Source organism: Cloeon dipterum, chromosome 2 (assembly GCF_949628265.1).
Source record: "Cloeon dipterum chromosome 2, ieCloDipt1.1, whole genome shotgun sequence".
Taxonomy (NCBI): Eukaryota; Metazoa; Arthropoda; class Insecta; order Ephemeroptera; family Baetidae; genus Cloeon; species Cloeon dipterum.
The window spans coordinates 17,235,741-17,251,115 of NC_088787.1; the positions used below are offsets into that span (position 1 = coordinate 17,235,741).

The 15,375-nt window shown below is 38.7% G+C and overlaps 2 protein-coding genes across 3 annotated transcripts; both read right to left on the bottom strand.

Annotated features, from left to right (window-relative positions):
* Positions 1-271: 271 nt before the first annotated feature.
* Positions 272-7,082, bottom strand: LOC135935147 (facilitated trehalose transporter Tret1-like). 2 transcript variants are annotated; one of them, XM_065477257.1, is made up of 6 exons: positions 6,807-7,082; positions 3,674-3,812; positions 2,760-2,945; positions 2,187-2,556; positions 1,793-2,120; positions 272-1,115 (listed from the first exon to the last, which is right to left on the bottom strand). In XM_065477257.1, the coding sequence occupies exons 1-6, from the start codon at positions 6,882-6,884 to the stop codon at positions 687-689; spliced, it is 1,530 nt and encodes a 509-aa protein (XP_065333329.1). In that variant the 5' UTR covers positions 6,885-7,082; the 3' UTR covers positions 272-686. The 2 variants fall into 2 exon arrangements, with proteins under 2 accessions (XP_065333329.1, XP_065333330.1); XM_065477258.1 differs by lacking the exon at positions 6,807-7,082 and adding an exon at positions 3,935-4,301.
* A 2,147-nt stretch (positions 7,083-9,229) lies between these two features.
* On the bottom strand, positions 9,230-13,762 carry LOC135935158 (T-cell acute lymphocytic leukemia protein 1-like). Its single transcript, XM_065477274.1, has 5 exons — positions 13,601-13,762; positions 12,592-12,737; positions 9,939-10,069; positions 9,645-9,751; positions 9,230-9,575 (listed from the first exon to the last, which is right to left on the bottom strand). The coding sequence occupies exons 1-5, from the start codon at positions 13,745-13,747 to the stop codon at positions 9,447-9,449; spliced, it is 660 nt and encodes a 219-aa protein (XP_065333346.1). The 5' UTR covers positions 13,748-13,762; the 3' UTR covers positions 9,230-9,446.
* Positions 13,763-15,375: the final 1,613 nt, after the last annotated feature.

Below are 15,375 nucleotides of genomic sequence, written 5' to 3' on the forward strand. Positions count from 1 at the left end.
TCAAACGTGAAGCGTAATGATGCTAGATGGCCCGAAAGACCAAAACCAATTTTTTTCTTTTTTTAATTTTTTTCGTCATTTTGACCGGCTTCTGCCACGACTGGCGTGGCTGAAGCAGCTTACAGATAAATTTTATTTTAAATTTACGTAACCACGGCTAGCAAATATTTGCTCACATTCTCCGGAAAATGTAAAAGATATTTTGGATATTGATTAAAAGGTGTTACTTTTGCAACAAAACATGATATTTATTTGGAAATAGATTGCAAAAATATTTATGAAAATCATGAATATCAATTCCTATTTTGAAACACACACAATTATAAATTTTACTCACAATCGTCGCATTTATTACCATTAAAGTTAAACATGCGCACACATCATTCATAATTAAATTCACGAATGGAAAAATAGTGTTTAAAACCATGAGTTAAATAACGCGAGAAAATGGAATCTGATTCAATAATTTAAGCTGGAAACTCTCTTCTCCGATCGAGCCACGTGTTATATTCAACCATTTATCTCAAGACATCCTTCAAAAACTTATATAAAAAATTTCTTGACTAGCATAATTATTCTAAATACGTGTTCAGTTTGGACCACGAAAATTGGTCTGCAGCAATATAAATGCACATTCCCTCGGGAATAAACAGGGAACAATTAACAACAGATCCTAAAAATTTCGTTCAAGGTTCACCGCGTTTAGTTGCCACATTATTTCTGACCTCAACTTTATTAGCCGAGCAATGCCGCTCAGTGCACACTTCTGAAAATTCGTCGTCTTTTGACACCACGCTGAAATCAGTTTCAATTTCTCCTAGAGTCTTGTCTTTTGTCTCTGGCAAGAAAACCAATGCGAAAATTGCAGCACCCAACGAAGCGCATGTGAAAAGGGCAAGGGTGCCTGGTAGACCAAGGGCGAAAAGAAGTCCAGGGTAAGTCTTCACGGAGGCGAAAATCAGGAGGTGGGCGATAGCCGTCACCAAGCCAACGGCCACGCTTCGGACTCGAAGAGGGAACAACTCACTGGTCATGATCCACGGCAACTGCAGCATGCCCATCATGCTCACGCACACGTGTAGCAGAATACAAGCCGCAGGGAACCAGCGCACAATCTAATAAAAAACATTTATCTATGTCATTAAAATGAAAGTGATATTTTTTACTTTTCATCATCGATGGGATTAAAAAGTCGTTTAGTAGATTAAAATAAATTTTGCGAATTATTGTAATGATATAATATTTTAACAGACGTAATAGACGATTCCAACATCTATTACCTAGTATTATAAGCATGTACATTTTGATTATTTTAAGGTTCGGTCCTTTTGGAAGTTATTCAGTGAAAATTCAGCAGTCAGCATCGAAAAATATCAGAGATATTGAAATTCGGAATTTTCTCTCCATTTCTGAGCCAACCTTGACGCTTTATGAAATAGGGCCCAACCGCGACGCTACAAGTATCAAGAGTGACTTTTGACAACGAAGATGAAGACCGGTATTAAATTTTTCTGAAAGGAGAGAAACCAGCCTCAAGTCTTAATTTCTACTTTGATTAAAAAAACATGATTAGCCTATGGCGGTAGAAACCACGCCAGGTAATTTTATCCGATTTTTATACTGTTTCTATACCACAATTGGCTGAAAAAGTAAAATACTATCATCACGCGCAGTAATAAGTGCCAAAAACTTGTTCCAAGACGGTGGGTGCCATAGTCATTTCATCTCTTAATGGCTTCAAATAATACTGACGATGTACGCTCATTGTCATTAAAGGTCATTAGACTCTCACCCTATCTTCGAAGGCAAAGGAGCTGAAGAGATATTCGTATGCTGACATGCAAGCCATGACCAAGGTCATCAGCAGGGCTGAGGTGGCGGCCAGAGTTTTGCGTTTGAATTTGCAGAGCATGCACGCTCCGACTATGCTCATCACAAGGCGAGCCACCCCCATGCTGATGGACACAAGTGCATCGTCATCTCCGGCGCCGACTTCATTGATGACATCGACGGCGTAGAAGAGGATGATGTAGATACCAGAGCCTTCTTGGAAGAAGAAAAATGTAACCAGGATGAAAAACGGCTTCCACACGCACGGTTCCATGATGGCGTTGAAAAATCTTTAGGAATAAAGGAATTGACAGTCAGCATTTTTTATGCCTCGTTTTTATGTAAATAATTCTTACTCTTTCAGTCTATTTCCCTTTGTAGTCTGCGGCTCTCCCTTTTCAATTTCCTTTAATCTGATGGCGTCCACCTCCGCTATTGCCTTGTCGGGGCTGTTTCGCAGCCAGCTGAGTGCTTCGGTGGCCTTTTTCTCCCTGCCGTGGGCCATCAGCCAGGGTGGGCTCTCCGGCAGCAAGACGCTGATCAGGCCGGTGCAGAGGGCGACCACGGCGGCGGCCAGAGCTACGAAGCGCCATGATAAGCTCGCACCGAGAGAGTAGGCTATCAGGACGCCCAGCGAGACCAAGATCGGGCCAGTCGCGGCCAAGGTGCCTCGGTGCTCTGGACTGCTCACTTCCGCTACGTACACATAGCTGATGGAGCCCAAACCTGCAAATTGAATAACGGTCGCAATGCTAATGAATTGCAGGGCCGAGAGAATCTAGCGCATTATTAAAATTAAATTAGAAAGCGGGTAGAAAATCCCAGAGGCATAAATTAATCAAATCAGATTTTCTTAGGAGTTGCGTGCACCTCAATTCAATTGAAAGCCTCTTATGGGATAATTTTCTGACAGCAATTTATGTCATTACCAACGGCAAAGCCGGTGACAAATCTCCCAAGTCCCAGCCAGTAGAGATCATTTGCGGCGGCAATGAGGAGCCAACCAAGGACATAAGGTAGGGCTGAGATCAAAAGAGTAGTTTTCCTTCCAAAAAGTTCTGCTAACGTGCCGCCGATCACTGCTCCCAACGGATTGGAAATCACTCCCAAACCAGCTGCAATATATGAACATTTTTAGTAATTAGTAAAGGTTTATTATTATTCCATACTGGACGTGCGAAATTTAACACTTTTGTTACTTATTGATGAATCCGTATTGAAAAAAATTATTAATGAACAATGGTTTACCGTGTAAAAAATGTGTTAAAAGCAAAGAGATGAAATATTTTGAATAATAGTTTGATGGATATTTATGGAACGTTTCCTCAACCTCTAAATTTAAAGAGAAAAATTTCATCTTAAAGTTGTAATTGTGGCCTTAAAAACATGATATGTCCTCTCGGGCAGAAAAAAAATTAAACTGCCAGTTGTCGTAAGTTGTGCTGTACAAATTGGATAATGATCTGAGGAAGTGGAAGTTTGCAAATTGCTTTGCGAACACCAATTCACTGACGCCGAATGTTGCGTCATTTATTTAACAAGCCCCGCCGTGCTAATATCCCCTATCCAACACTTACTAACGGGCAGAGAACATGCGTGGAATTGGAGCAATGACCTTGCTTCCGATTTGCAATATTAGATTACCAAGCGGAAATCAATCGGAAAAAGAGATCGATCAGAAGTGACTGTTTCGAACAGGAAAGAATAAAATTTCTGCATGTCCCTTGAGGAAATCCACATTAATATGCCATTAATCATCTGCACGCACGAATTAAGACAAAGGTCATCGGAAATTACTGATGGTCCCAAAAGTCCCGCAGATTATAATTTTCCTGGTTCCTACCTAGCCAAGATGCAGCTTCCACGGAGATGGACCCAAGGTCACTGTCAGGGCTGGACAGCTGGGGCAGCAAAACTGCCGAGTATCCTTGACAGAGACCCACAGACACTGAATGACCGTGCGCAACAATTGCTGATGCTACCTGTTGAATAAAAACAAAGAAATTTATTTCACATTAATAATCGTGAAAGTGGTATCATTATAGTGCAACGTAAAAATAATGCCAAAACACTGAAATAAATCTGCCCGGCACACTAACTAAACTCTTTTCATGTTGCGACGGTATAAACACTTTCCACGACTCTATAGCAATTAACAAAGAACAAGAGTTGCCGCGGCATTATCTGAATAGGAGCAAACATAAGTAGATATGCGACCATCAAATGATAATTATTCAAGATAAAAGTTATTGAAAGATACACATGTGCCCAAGTGACTTTCAGACTCTCTGGCGCTCCCAGTGAGAGAGTGCGCTGCGGCACTTACAAAAGGAATAAATTCAGATTAGTTCTCTGAATTATGCGCTGCTAAATGCGAGAGCAAAAACGGAAAGCCACCTGTGAAGAAATTATTCACTGTATAGTTAACATTTTATGTATGCGCAAAACAACATTATTATGAAATATGATTTGTAAATTTTTTTTAGGTGGAATTTTAATTAAAAATATTACCATCTTTCTATTGCCAAGGGAAGTATTACGTAACCACATAAATTTTATTTTCCCATGTATTGCAGAAAAGTAGTTGCATACGACATACTTAAACAGCGAAACATTTATTCAACTCCTGCGTCTGCAAAAGTTGTGTTGTATTCTATTACAAAGAAAGTTATTCCTCTAAAGCAAGAGTTTTGCAAATTCAATGTCAGCCTCGCGGTTTGTCGCCTGCGCGCGGTCTTGAATCAACTCGATCCGCCACTTTTACTGTTCTCCATATCGCAGTCGCATACTTTTTACACTTTCTGCACTCGTAATTGAATGAGCTGATTACCAACCAGTTAAAACACCTACGCGCATTCTGCATCGAAAGATAGCTTTGTGTGTAGAATATATACCAACAGGAAACAACTATTATTATTGACGTAAAAAATAAATAAATAATCACTATCGGTTTTGAAAGTAATTATACCCTTAGAAAATTATATACTATATGGGGGCGGTGTGATCCCCTTTGATGATAGTAATATAATTTTTTCAAGACACGGAATGTATGTACGGAAAAATTATTTAATAGTTTTCGGTTTCCTTTGAATTTTTACGTGCTTTAAATTTAAAATACATCACGTTTTTATCTAATTTCGTGATTCAATTCTAGATTTATCCACTTTAGGTCACGCTCCCGGAAAATTTGCAGCATTTCATGTGGTGCGCATTAAGGAAAGACTGCATAAAAAATAAAGAGATCAAGGACTGTGGGACAATCGTGCATGTGCCCTGATTTTCTCAAAGAGGATAGTAACGTCAGGTGAATGTCAATGCAAGGAAATGAAGATTTTCTTTCCCCAATAAAATTATGCGCACGCTCGGATTAAAATGTACAAGAGCACTGCAGTTTCGTCTAATATGAGCCTACGCTGCGCTTAGTGTAACTGTTGTCGCTATATTGAAAATCTGCATTCGTTTGTTGACGCCGGCTTGATTTCTCTCTTGTGTGCTAGTGACTTGCTTAACCGCGCATCATTGACTAATTATCACGCCAATAAATGCGCTACACTCTCCATTGTTTAGCTTACAGAGTTTTGCACAATTGCACTCGCGTGCCGCTAAATAAACACCGTGCTTGTTTGTTTGTGTGCTTCGGTCTCGTGCGTCGAGAGCGAACGAAACAAAAATAACAACAAATCAATTATAATAATCTATCATTTATGCGGTGTATAATTATGTTGTTCGAACAGTATGTGAGACAGCCTCTTGATTTCTGTTTATAAGTATGGCGTTTTCGTTCTAGCGCAGAGCAAAATCGTGACATAATTGTTCATTTCTGATGCGCAAAAAGTTTGTATTTCTTAGTTTGCGTGATGTTGATGTTCTCAGAAGGTGAAACCTGTTGTACTTTTATACGTCCTCCTGGCGCCGAGTGCTTACACACAGAGTTGTGGAAAAAAACTGATAAACTGTATCACATTAGAAAAAAGTAAAGCTCATGCAGGAAGTGTGCTGATATACGGCAGGCACAAAAGGAGCTTAAGAGAAAAAAAGACAGCATTCAGTGTAGCGTTCAGTGACTTCTCCGTTTCAGGGTGATAAATAGGTGATTGATTGCTAAAACTCATATAAACTGTAAAAAGCCATTTGTAGGCACACGTGCCCCTAAGGACAATGATGCGCAATATGCTGGAATGCCGTATATCAGTGAAATCGCTAAAAGACTCAGCAGTCGATTTCTAATCGTCATACATACAAGAAAATTCTATATTTGTCGGTAGAACCAGGTTATGACTCGACTATCAGGGAATTGTTAAGGTTGACTGTTTTTAAAAATACTTCAATTGCATGGATGATTCATATATTTTCGAGTAAATAAAATTTCAAACCTTCTAGCAGCGGTCTTCGGAAAAAATTTAACTAAACTATGAACAAATAACTCAACTCTGTGTGCTGATTTAAAACCCAGAATGGACCCAAATGTTAACAATCGAAGAGAAAAATTATCTGGTTCTGTAAAGCGGTTGTTTCGGCCTCTCAGACATCCGTTCACCTACTTAATCCAACGGACAGCACATTTCACACCACAGAATTGACCGCAGAGGCTTCTGAATCACTGACCACTGAGAATGAATGACTGCTCTCATTGCTGACCATGAGTAGAAAAGAAAATATTTGTATTTCTAGACACCAAATTTCTTCAAGCGATCAAGCCCGTATCTGAATCAAAGATTTGTTTTGAAGTTGAAGTTTTAAAACTTATCAAATATGCTCGATCACTTGAAATATGACTGAACAGCCACTTGTAAACAGACAACACACACGCGGGACCGTCAGAAATAAGCATTGGAAGACTGCCCAAGTTGCAAAAGCCGCGAGCGCGCAGCCTCAGAGAGGCTGAGGGTGTTCAACCAAACTCTTGACAGCATCTTTACAAAAACTGAAGCAACTATGTACAAGCAATTTCAAAAATCAATCAATCGGAAACTTACCATTCGCAAGAAGCCGACGTGCGACTGTTGGGCGCCGCCGACCGCCGTCTTGGCCCTCTCGATGAGCTTCCCAATCATGCTGCCGGCCGTGCGAACTGAAAGTTGCTGAAATTGTTTGTGTGTGTGTGTGTGTGTGTGTGGCGACGATGAGGAGAGAATTGCGCGCTGCAACTCTTTCTTTTCGCGCGGTGGCCGGTGCGTGTCGCTTGCTAGCACGGCGGCGGAGAGTTGAATGAGTCTGGTCAGACTCTCGGGAGCCGTGGATAGGCGACAATCGCGGCGTGCACCGCTTCCGATTTTTGCCACACCTCTGAACGCTGGCCTATGCACGCCGCGGACGCGGACACGCGGAGGAAGGGGGCTGCTTTTCAGTGTGCGCTCACCTGGTTTCCTCGTTGCAATTATTTCGTCACCGGGACATACCCTTTCGGATGGCATTGATCTATACCAGTTTAATTAATTGGATCTGCGCTTAATTTCATTGAGATGCGGCCCATGTAAATTTATTCTATGGCTTTCAATTATGCTTAAGCAATTAAAGTTAAGAATTTGATGGAATCCAAAAAAGTAATAGTGCGAGAATTACAAATATAATTTTGTTTTTGAAGAAATCTTTTTATAAAAAATGTTCACACTTTAAAGCTATTGAAAAAAGTTTAATGTTGTATTAGGGTTGTTGCGAATTGTCCGATTTGTAAAAAATGCACAGCTAAAAGCGTTTATATAAACCAACTCTTTAGCCATATAGCAAACACTGCTAAATTTTCTAAAAACTAGTTAACAAACAGCGGAGATTTGGTTTCTGTCTTTTTTGTGCTGGATTAGACACATCAAGTATATTAATACCTGCCTAAATATTTGTGAAATTCGCTTTTTTATCAGCAATCGTGTACTCAATTTCGCCTGGCTCTTCCGCGTAGAAAGGCGAGTTATTTGTTTTGCACCTGAAGCAATCCAGCAACGCGATTTATTTATTATCCGTCTCACAGATTCCTTTTTGCATTTTTGCTTCTAGATTGTCTATCTATTTCTCATTTGCGTCTGTTGGCAAACATCTGTGATGCAACGCATAGAAAACCAATCTTCCAACAATTGAGTTGCTCATCGGAGCAATTCGCACTTTTTGTCAGCGCAGCCAGGTAAGTGGCGCATGAAATAGTTGCAGTGTAGTAATGAATTTGTAATCGTGGCCCGAAATGACATAATCATAAATTAATTTCATAAGTTCCTTCCGTCGAATATCTTGGGATTTCCGCTGTCAATTAAAGATAATCGAGAACTAGGTCGAACTCCAGGTTTGGCAAACAACACAATGAACAGTTTTCCTTTTTCGCTGCGTTATTGCGTAATTTTTACTCGGGATGGTGGAGCAAAATAAAGTTTTCGGGAAACACGCCGGCAAAATCGGCCGGCGGTTGGACCTTGGCGGCGAAATGAATCAGAGATTTTCGCGACTCGTCTCATTCGCTCTCCAAATGGCCTTGCATCACCTGGCTGCTACCGACCTTTTCGCCAACGAGGTCGAGCACCGCGCGATATTCCATTCCAAAAGACAAATGTCGCATTCCTTTTTTTCAAGTCCCATGCGAATCGGAAGTGAACTTATTTAATATTTATAGATATATGAAACTGCGGTAGGAATAAATTTGGGAAATACTTTATTTATTTTATACGCTATATACCGTGGAACATCAATAGTAAGTTGAAACGTACTTGATCTACGTTGATTAAAAACTTAAAATTTATTTTTATTTCCCGACGGAAGTGTTGACATCTTATTTTTTACGTTGAGGCATGTTTTCCAATTATTTGGGATCTATTTTTTACACTTTGTCTCGTCCCATATTTTTGTAAATTATTTACCTTCATTCAAATCCTATTTCTTTTTTTATATCTTGAAAGTAACCGTAAAAGTTTCGAGCAATAATCGTTTCGTTACTGGCGAGGGTCGTTGAAATTTCCATAAAAATGAATCCAACACGTTTAGTTAAGTAATTGAAGTTTTTAAGGCGTGTCTCTGATGCAAATCGCAATCGAAATATAATCGAGGTTAAGGCCGGGGCTCTGTGGCAAGCCTCCACACATTGTTCCAATATGCCGGCGCCACTGCACCACAGATAGACTCATATTTTTTATTATGCTGGTTCAGTATGTGGCCGCAGATTCAGAACAAAGACATTGAACCTTGCGTGGGAATCAGGAAGTCATGGCGACCTTTGCCCCGTTGTTTACTAGAAATATTGATTGATCTCTGTGAGTTATACAAATAAAACCTTCCATTATGCAAGGGAACAAAAAATATGTAACGTAATTCAATATGAAACAGGTATGTACTGGTATGCTTTATGTAACGACAAATCGGTAAATTTTCCAAATATTTTGTCCCTCAAATTTGCTATGCAACTATGTTAATCTTCAAAAATTACCAGAAGATTGTGAATTTTGATTATTCTCTTTTAAATAACGCAAATCATAGCGTTAATATGTAGTTTTAGAAAAAATATATTAAATCATAAAGCATGAATTTTAAAAATTGCAAAATATTTTATTTATTGCTATTGCTCCAACGCAGGATTTTTGTACATTTGCTCAGTAGACGGAATAAGCAAAACATATTTAAATATGATATATGGAGCATGTTCAAGATGAAAATTCGCTTGCCTGATGGCTCCAGCAAGCAACCTCTTCCAACTGCTCACTGTCAGCTTGCTGCTGCTCTGACGTCGAGGTGAAACTGTCGGGCGAGCAGCACTGGTGCGGAGTTCGACTCTGGCATATTTGAATAATGGAAACATTGAATGTAGCTTCGATTCAGTCGGGAAGAATTATTTTGCTTACAGCTCTCTTGTGATTCGCCAAGCAGAATGTGCAAACGGATCGTTCTTGATGCGTATCTTGAGTGTTGTTGTCCTGCATGCCCCTCAAAAGGCACGGATGTTCATCTCCTACAAAAAATACGAAATTTTATTACAATCTGAATGTACTACCATGCTGAAAGACAAATATATTGAATTGAATCGAATAAATTTCAAATTCGTTTTCAAAACGTTCATTGATTTTAATTTAAGTAGTATAATGAAATATTAAAAAAGTAATATATGAATAATAAAAAAAATGAAACAAGTTCTTCACCATATTCAAGAGTTGTACCAAGGTGTTTTATGTAGCTGCACGCGAGGCGCAGAATTTCAATTTTGCTGAGTTTGCGGTTTGCTGGTTCCGTTGGAATCAAAGTGCGTAGAGTGCTCAAGGCACTGTTCACGCTGAAACAAATTGAAAAAAGTGATTAATTCCATGTCAACAAAAGCTAGAAATCAGAAAGTATTGTGAGCGGTCGGTTTTTTAATGTTTTCGATTTTTGGGCCCTCCATTTTCATTGTTACTAAACGGTGTGCACAGTAGAAAATTAAGCTCGTTGACCGCCACATGCTACAACCCCGAACACGTGTTTTACATCACGGGCCGCAAGCGTAGGAAGCACTGGTTAGTTCGCCAGACAACAAGGCGCGCCTTGCTTGTGTTGAAAAAATTAATTTGAATGGAGGGAACTGTGACTCATTTGGTAAGAAAAAGAAAACGTGTTGCTACCACATGCTGAGCTTGTACCTAATGTAGCTTCAAATACTTGGCTAACGTCTATTTCACTTTTTTTATTTCGCACGTCTTTTCTAATTACTGACAATATTTATTTCTTTACTAAGTTTTGTTGAAAAAAAGATTGATTCCTCTTATTGTAACGTTCCTTTGGAAATGATAAAAGATTAATATAGTATTTATTGAATCTCCCTGTCCCCATATTTATTTTAACCTTCAACGTTGACTTTTCTATTTTCACTAATTAATTTTTAGAAAGCTTCCTTATTTAAGGGGTAGGTGTCTGATTTTTTGTATTTGGGTCTTTGCGTCTCAAAATTATAAAATAACGAAGAAAATATATTTTGGGGGTCATTTTTTTCAAAGAATGAAAATTAATTAATTATCCGTGCTAACTCAGGGGATATATTATATTTTTATTGGAATCAATGTGTTATCCTCAGCCCCAAGATGGTACAGGAAGCTTATGAATTAGTGTTGCAACCAGTAACCAAAATTAGTAGAACAGGATCTTTTCTGAAGAAATGTGGAAAAAAACAGTTTGCTACACACCGAGGAACCTGCATTTAATTTCTTCTGACAATTATGACAACCTCGCGCGCTTCTGCCTTTATTAGCATCTATCAATAATGGAATCAATTATGTTAAGGAAAAAATAAGCAAAATAATGTAATCTAACTCGAAACGTTGCGCACGCGTGTGTATTTTCTTATTTATATAGTTTAAACAATATCAACGAATGATAAAAATCAGTGCTTTTAAAGCCTTGCCGCTATTTGTATTTACCAAAGTTTGCTCTGTGAAAATTGATACAAACTTCGGTCGAGATATCTTCAGCGAAGTAAACACATCCGGCACCCCCAGCCTCAATTTATAAAAGAGGGTAAACGACCTTTCCGAACTGGAATGGAGAATGGCTGAAGGTCATTGAAAAATGGACCGGAAGGAAAGGTTTCCATGGGGGCTCCAGTTTGCATCGCACATGTGGACACTAGGGTAGCCCCCACGTGGAGAGCAGCTCCCATTGCTCAATTTTTGTGGGGGATGTGTGTACTCACAGGCCAAAGTGATCACAACATCTGGTCAACAAACACACAAACTGCTGGCTCGCACATTTGGAACAAGCGTGTCGTTTTTTTCTTTTTTAAAAGAAGCAGATGTCCGCACGTCCACTTGCCCACTAACTTCAACAATAGACAAAGTTTTATGGTCTTGTCGTGGTGTGACTTTCCAAAAGCAATAAAAAAGGCTAATGAATGAACTCTTGACTCGTGATGCCGAGGTTTACTTCGACTTTTTTTACGACAGCTCAGCGAGAATTGATTTATTTGATTTTCAAATGAATGTTAGGCAGAGGCAAAATGCATTAATTTTTATTTCTAGTGTCTGGTATGTACCCTGCACAGCTCGAGAGTTAGAAGCGTTGCATACTGTACTAGGGGAAAAACTTATTCCAGCAGCAGCCAAGACTTCTTGTACCTTGATCGCGGGCGTTAATTTCTGATTGAAGATTTCTATCAAGTATCTTATCTCTATCCCCAGGAAAAATAATAGTCAAGAAAGAGAGTAAATGATTGGAAATTTTTAATGTTTGGACGGTGCGCTGTTCTTAAAAGTCGGTGAAATTGAAAATTGGCTATATTCTTTTTCGAAAATTTAGATCTGCTATAGTTCATTTTTAGCTCTTTTTCTCTCTTAGTAATTAGATGAAAAGTAAGAAATTTCAGTCCTTCATTTGGAATTGGTTGAATTGTTTAGAATCGGCTGTTAAAATAAATAATTTTACAAAAATAACTATCTTGATTCTAGAATAAAATTGTGATAAAAACAGAAAATTGAAAGACAGGGAATTTTATGAACACTTATTAATTATGATTGTTATGAAATAGCTCTACTATGTGTGGAGTTGGCTAAGAATGACAAGCTTCGAGTGAAATTTGGATTTTGTCGTGTGGTCAAAGTGCTGGTGATGAGTTCTTCGGGATCGAAACAGCCAGCTGTACAGTGTAATTAGATTTTCTTTTTTAAATTTAATTCAAAGCCTCCTTATTCAATCTGTGTAGAGTAGATCTTTATCGTAAATGCAAAAGTTTTCAAGAAAATTCTGCTTCGAACCTCAATAAATATCATAAGAATAAGGCACGGTTTGTAGACAATTGCAGCAGAAGGCCAAAAAGGGTGAATAAATTACCTGTGTGTCCTCAATCGCTCCCTGACGTTTGCATCAGTTAGAAGTTTGTCGGCCTCAGATCCATCATCGAAGTACTGCCGGATCGATTGGCGCAGAATTTTGCTTTTCGCCACTTTCGTCCTTATTTTGCGCGCGTGACCTGGCAACTAAACAAGAGAGCGTGAATATTTTAATTGCAAAAGGCTGCTGCTGTGGTTACAAAAGCAAGGTTTGAATTTGGCTAATGGCCTCACGACCGATTTAAACAGATATGGGGCTTTAAATATCACTTCTGGATCTATAGAGTTGAATGGATTTGAATTTCAGAATGTTTGCTTTGCGCTAGGAAAGACCTATATTTGCTATTCAAACGAATTCATTTAGTTTCGCATTTGCAACTGATTTGCATTTGATTGTAAACTCGTGCTCTGGTTTGTTTCATGAACTCTCTCTTTCTAGAGACGCCTGCCTGAGATTGCTGCTGCGTATTAACGTGACAAAATAAAATTTTAATCAGCTTGCAAAACGTTCCCCTTTTTCCTCCACGGGGTAAAGGAACCGGGAGACACGTGCCTTCTTTGTTGTTGACGTCACAAAATATTGTGTAGCTATTTTTCAAACACGCAAATGGGACGACAGAAAATTAGAAATTCAAATAATCTTTCTAACCGCATCTATCTCAGCGCGATTATCATTGCGGGACACCTTCGCCTCGTGTTTGTTAGCTTGCTGAAAGAGAAAACTTGAAATGCACTATTTGCGCTATCTTATAACTTTAGAAAGATTAACTTTGTAAGGATTGATAGCCCTATAACTATTTTCGTTCGTTTTGTCTTAAGTCATACAATATATGGCAATAAAATTTTTAAGTAGTGTTTTTCTTATGAACCAGAAGTGAAATTCAAATGTTAAGTCTTTTTTAAATTAGTTATTTTACTCTTAAATATATACTTGAACCTTTTCTTATTACAAATTCTCAATAAATAACTAAACCAAAATATAAGAATGTGTAAAACAATCTTCAATTTACCTTGATAGAAAACTTTTCGTTTTCAGAGAATTCGTTGTGGAGCATCTTGTGTCTTGAGATCTGAGCTTTTGAGAAAATAAAATTTTTCTTCCAATGCTGCTGGTTGCAACTAGAGAGGGTGTTGTCAAGAAGAACGGTGCGTTTCATCTGTGAGTCCACCCGCTCTTCCAAAACAGAAACAGGCCTGGCGCACACATTTTCTCTCAACAGGAGGAGGAGAGGGAGGGGCCTGATGTGTTCTCTTTTCGAAAGTGTCAATGAATGTCAAATTTTTTCATTTAGCTTGCGTGTCTGAGCAAAACGAAAATTTTAAAGTGATTACAGCAGTAAAGGTCGCTTGAAGAGCGCACGCGAGCACGCTAATTAATTAATTTAGCCCGCCCTATTTTTTCATCCCGCTAACGACCGCACCAAATGCACGCTCTGTGTCTGATTTTTCCTGCAGTTTCGTGAAACATTGGCCTTTCGTTCAACAAAAAATTAGCCTTAAAAGCCGTATAAGTGTAAAAACAATGCTATTCACGCAATTATTTAGCGAGGACGCACTTGATTGACTTTGAAATTGTTGAGAATATATTACAAATGAAATGTTTATTGGGTGGAGGATAGAAATATTTTTATTCCTGTTTTTAGCTGCAATCCAGAAATAGTGAAAAAAACTGTTTCAAATAAAAGTTTCTATTAAGCTAAAATTCTGTAAAAGTTTACTTAAATTAATAAAGACTAGAAAAACCTTATAAGAAAAAAGGATGGCTCTATAAAATAATTTTCTATTGTTATTTTATTGGCATTTTTTTCCATTTTAATTAGATTAAAAGATTAAAAATGACCACATTTTCACGTTTTGGTTTAAGGTTGATTTTTTCTCATACAGTATTATCGCATACATGATTTCCTCGGTCAGATCTTTGCTCTCTGTTTTGAGAAAAAACACAAGCGACCGCCGGTTGACACATTGCTGTTCTCACGGCGTTTTTCGTGTTTGGGGAGGAAATTGCCATCAGCGCGCATCAAGCTGTGCGCGACATTATGACTTTATATGGCCACCACATTGCTCACACAAACCAAAAGCAAATAAAACGCAAACAGCGTGTGTGCTGCTGCTGTTTACAGCATATGAAATGCGGGGTTTTGTTCTATACGTATGTATTCAAGGAGCCGCGAGGCGCTCGATCTCGAAACAAGGGCGCCCTTTCGTCTCGAGAGTCATGCAATGCGCTGTTTCACTACACTGATACAACTCTCATTAGTATTAACTCCTCTACTGCTAAGTTTCATTAGATTGAAAAATCAATACAGCTCCAGCTGAAAAAAATTGAGTTTATTTTCATGAAAATTCATTAGCAGCTTAGGGTGTTTGCTCAAGTACAAGATAAATGAGCCGCGAAGTCTATTTTAAGTAGGGAGAAATTAGTGTGCAGCTCATTCGTCGGTTCGACGCTAAAACTAATAGAGAAACGAGATAAACGCTTCCACATGTGGGGTATTTGTCAGCGGCGGCGTTGATTTTTTCGCCCGGCCGAGATAAAGCCAGGCGGCCAAAATGTATCGCTGTGCGAGGGTGTCATATACACACATATATAGAGCATCAGATAACTGAACATGTGCGTTGTTTCCTTGCTGTGAGTGCGCCATTCCAAGTGTAAACGGTGTAAACCTTAAGACAATATATGAAAAGATGCATGCAAACTTCGCTAATTAAGCTCTTTATTTTGACATTCTTTTTCAATGAGCAACGTACTGAAACAGGAAATTTTTTGATGTTATCAGTTGAA

Bases quoted from the DNA above. Each gene is read 5' to 3' on its own strand.
- LOC135935158 (XM_065477274.1), bottom strand. From the start codon at position 13,747: ATGAAACGCACCGTTCTTCTTGACAACACCCTCTCTAGTTGCAACCAG. The intron at 12,738-13,600 runs GTAAATTGAAGA...TCTCTTGTTTAG, and splicing joins ACGAAAAGTTTTCTATCAAG to TTGCCAGGTCACGCGCGCAA. The intron at 10,070-12,591 runs GTAATTTATTCA...AATTTGTTTCAG, and splicing joins GAGCGATTGAGGACACACAG to CGTGAACAGTGCCTTGAGCA.
- LOC135935147 (XM_065477257.1), bottom strand. From the start codon at position 6,884: ATGATTGGGAAGCTCATCGAGAGGGCCAAGACGGCGGTCGGCGGCGCC. The intron at 3,813-6,806 runs GTAAGTTTCCGA...TTTATTCAACAG, and splicing joins ACGTCGGCTTCTTGCGAATG to GTAGCATCAGCAATTGTTGC. The intron at 1,116-1,792 runs GTGAGAGTCTAA...GTTTTTTATTAG, and splicing joins CCTTTGCCTTCGAAGATAGG to ATTGTGCGCTGGTTCCCTGC.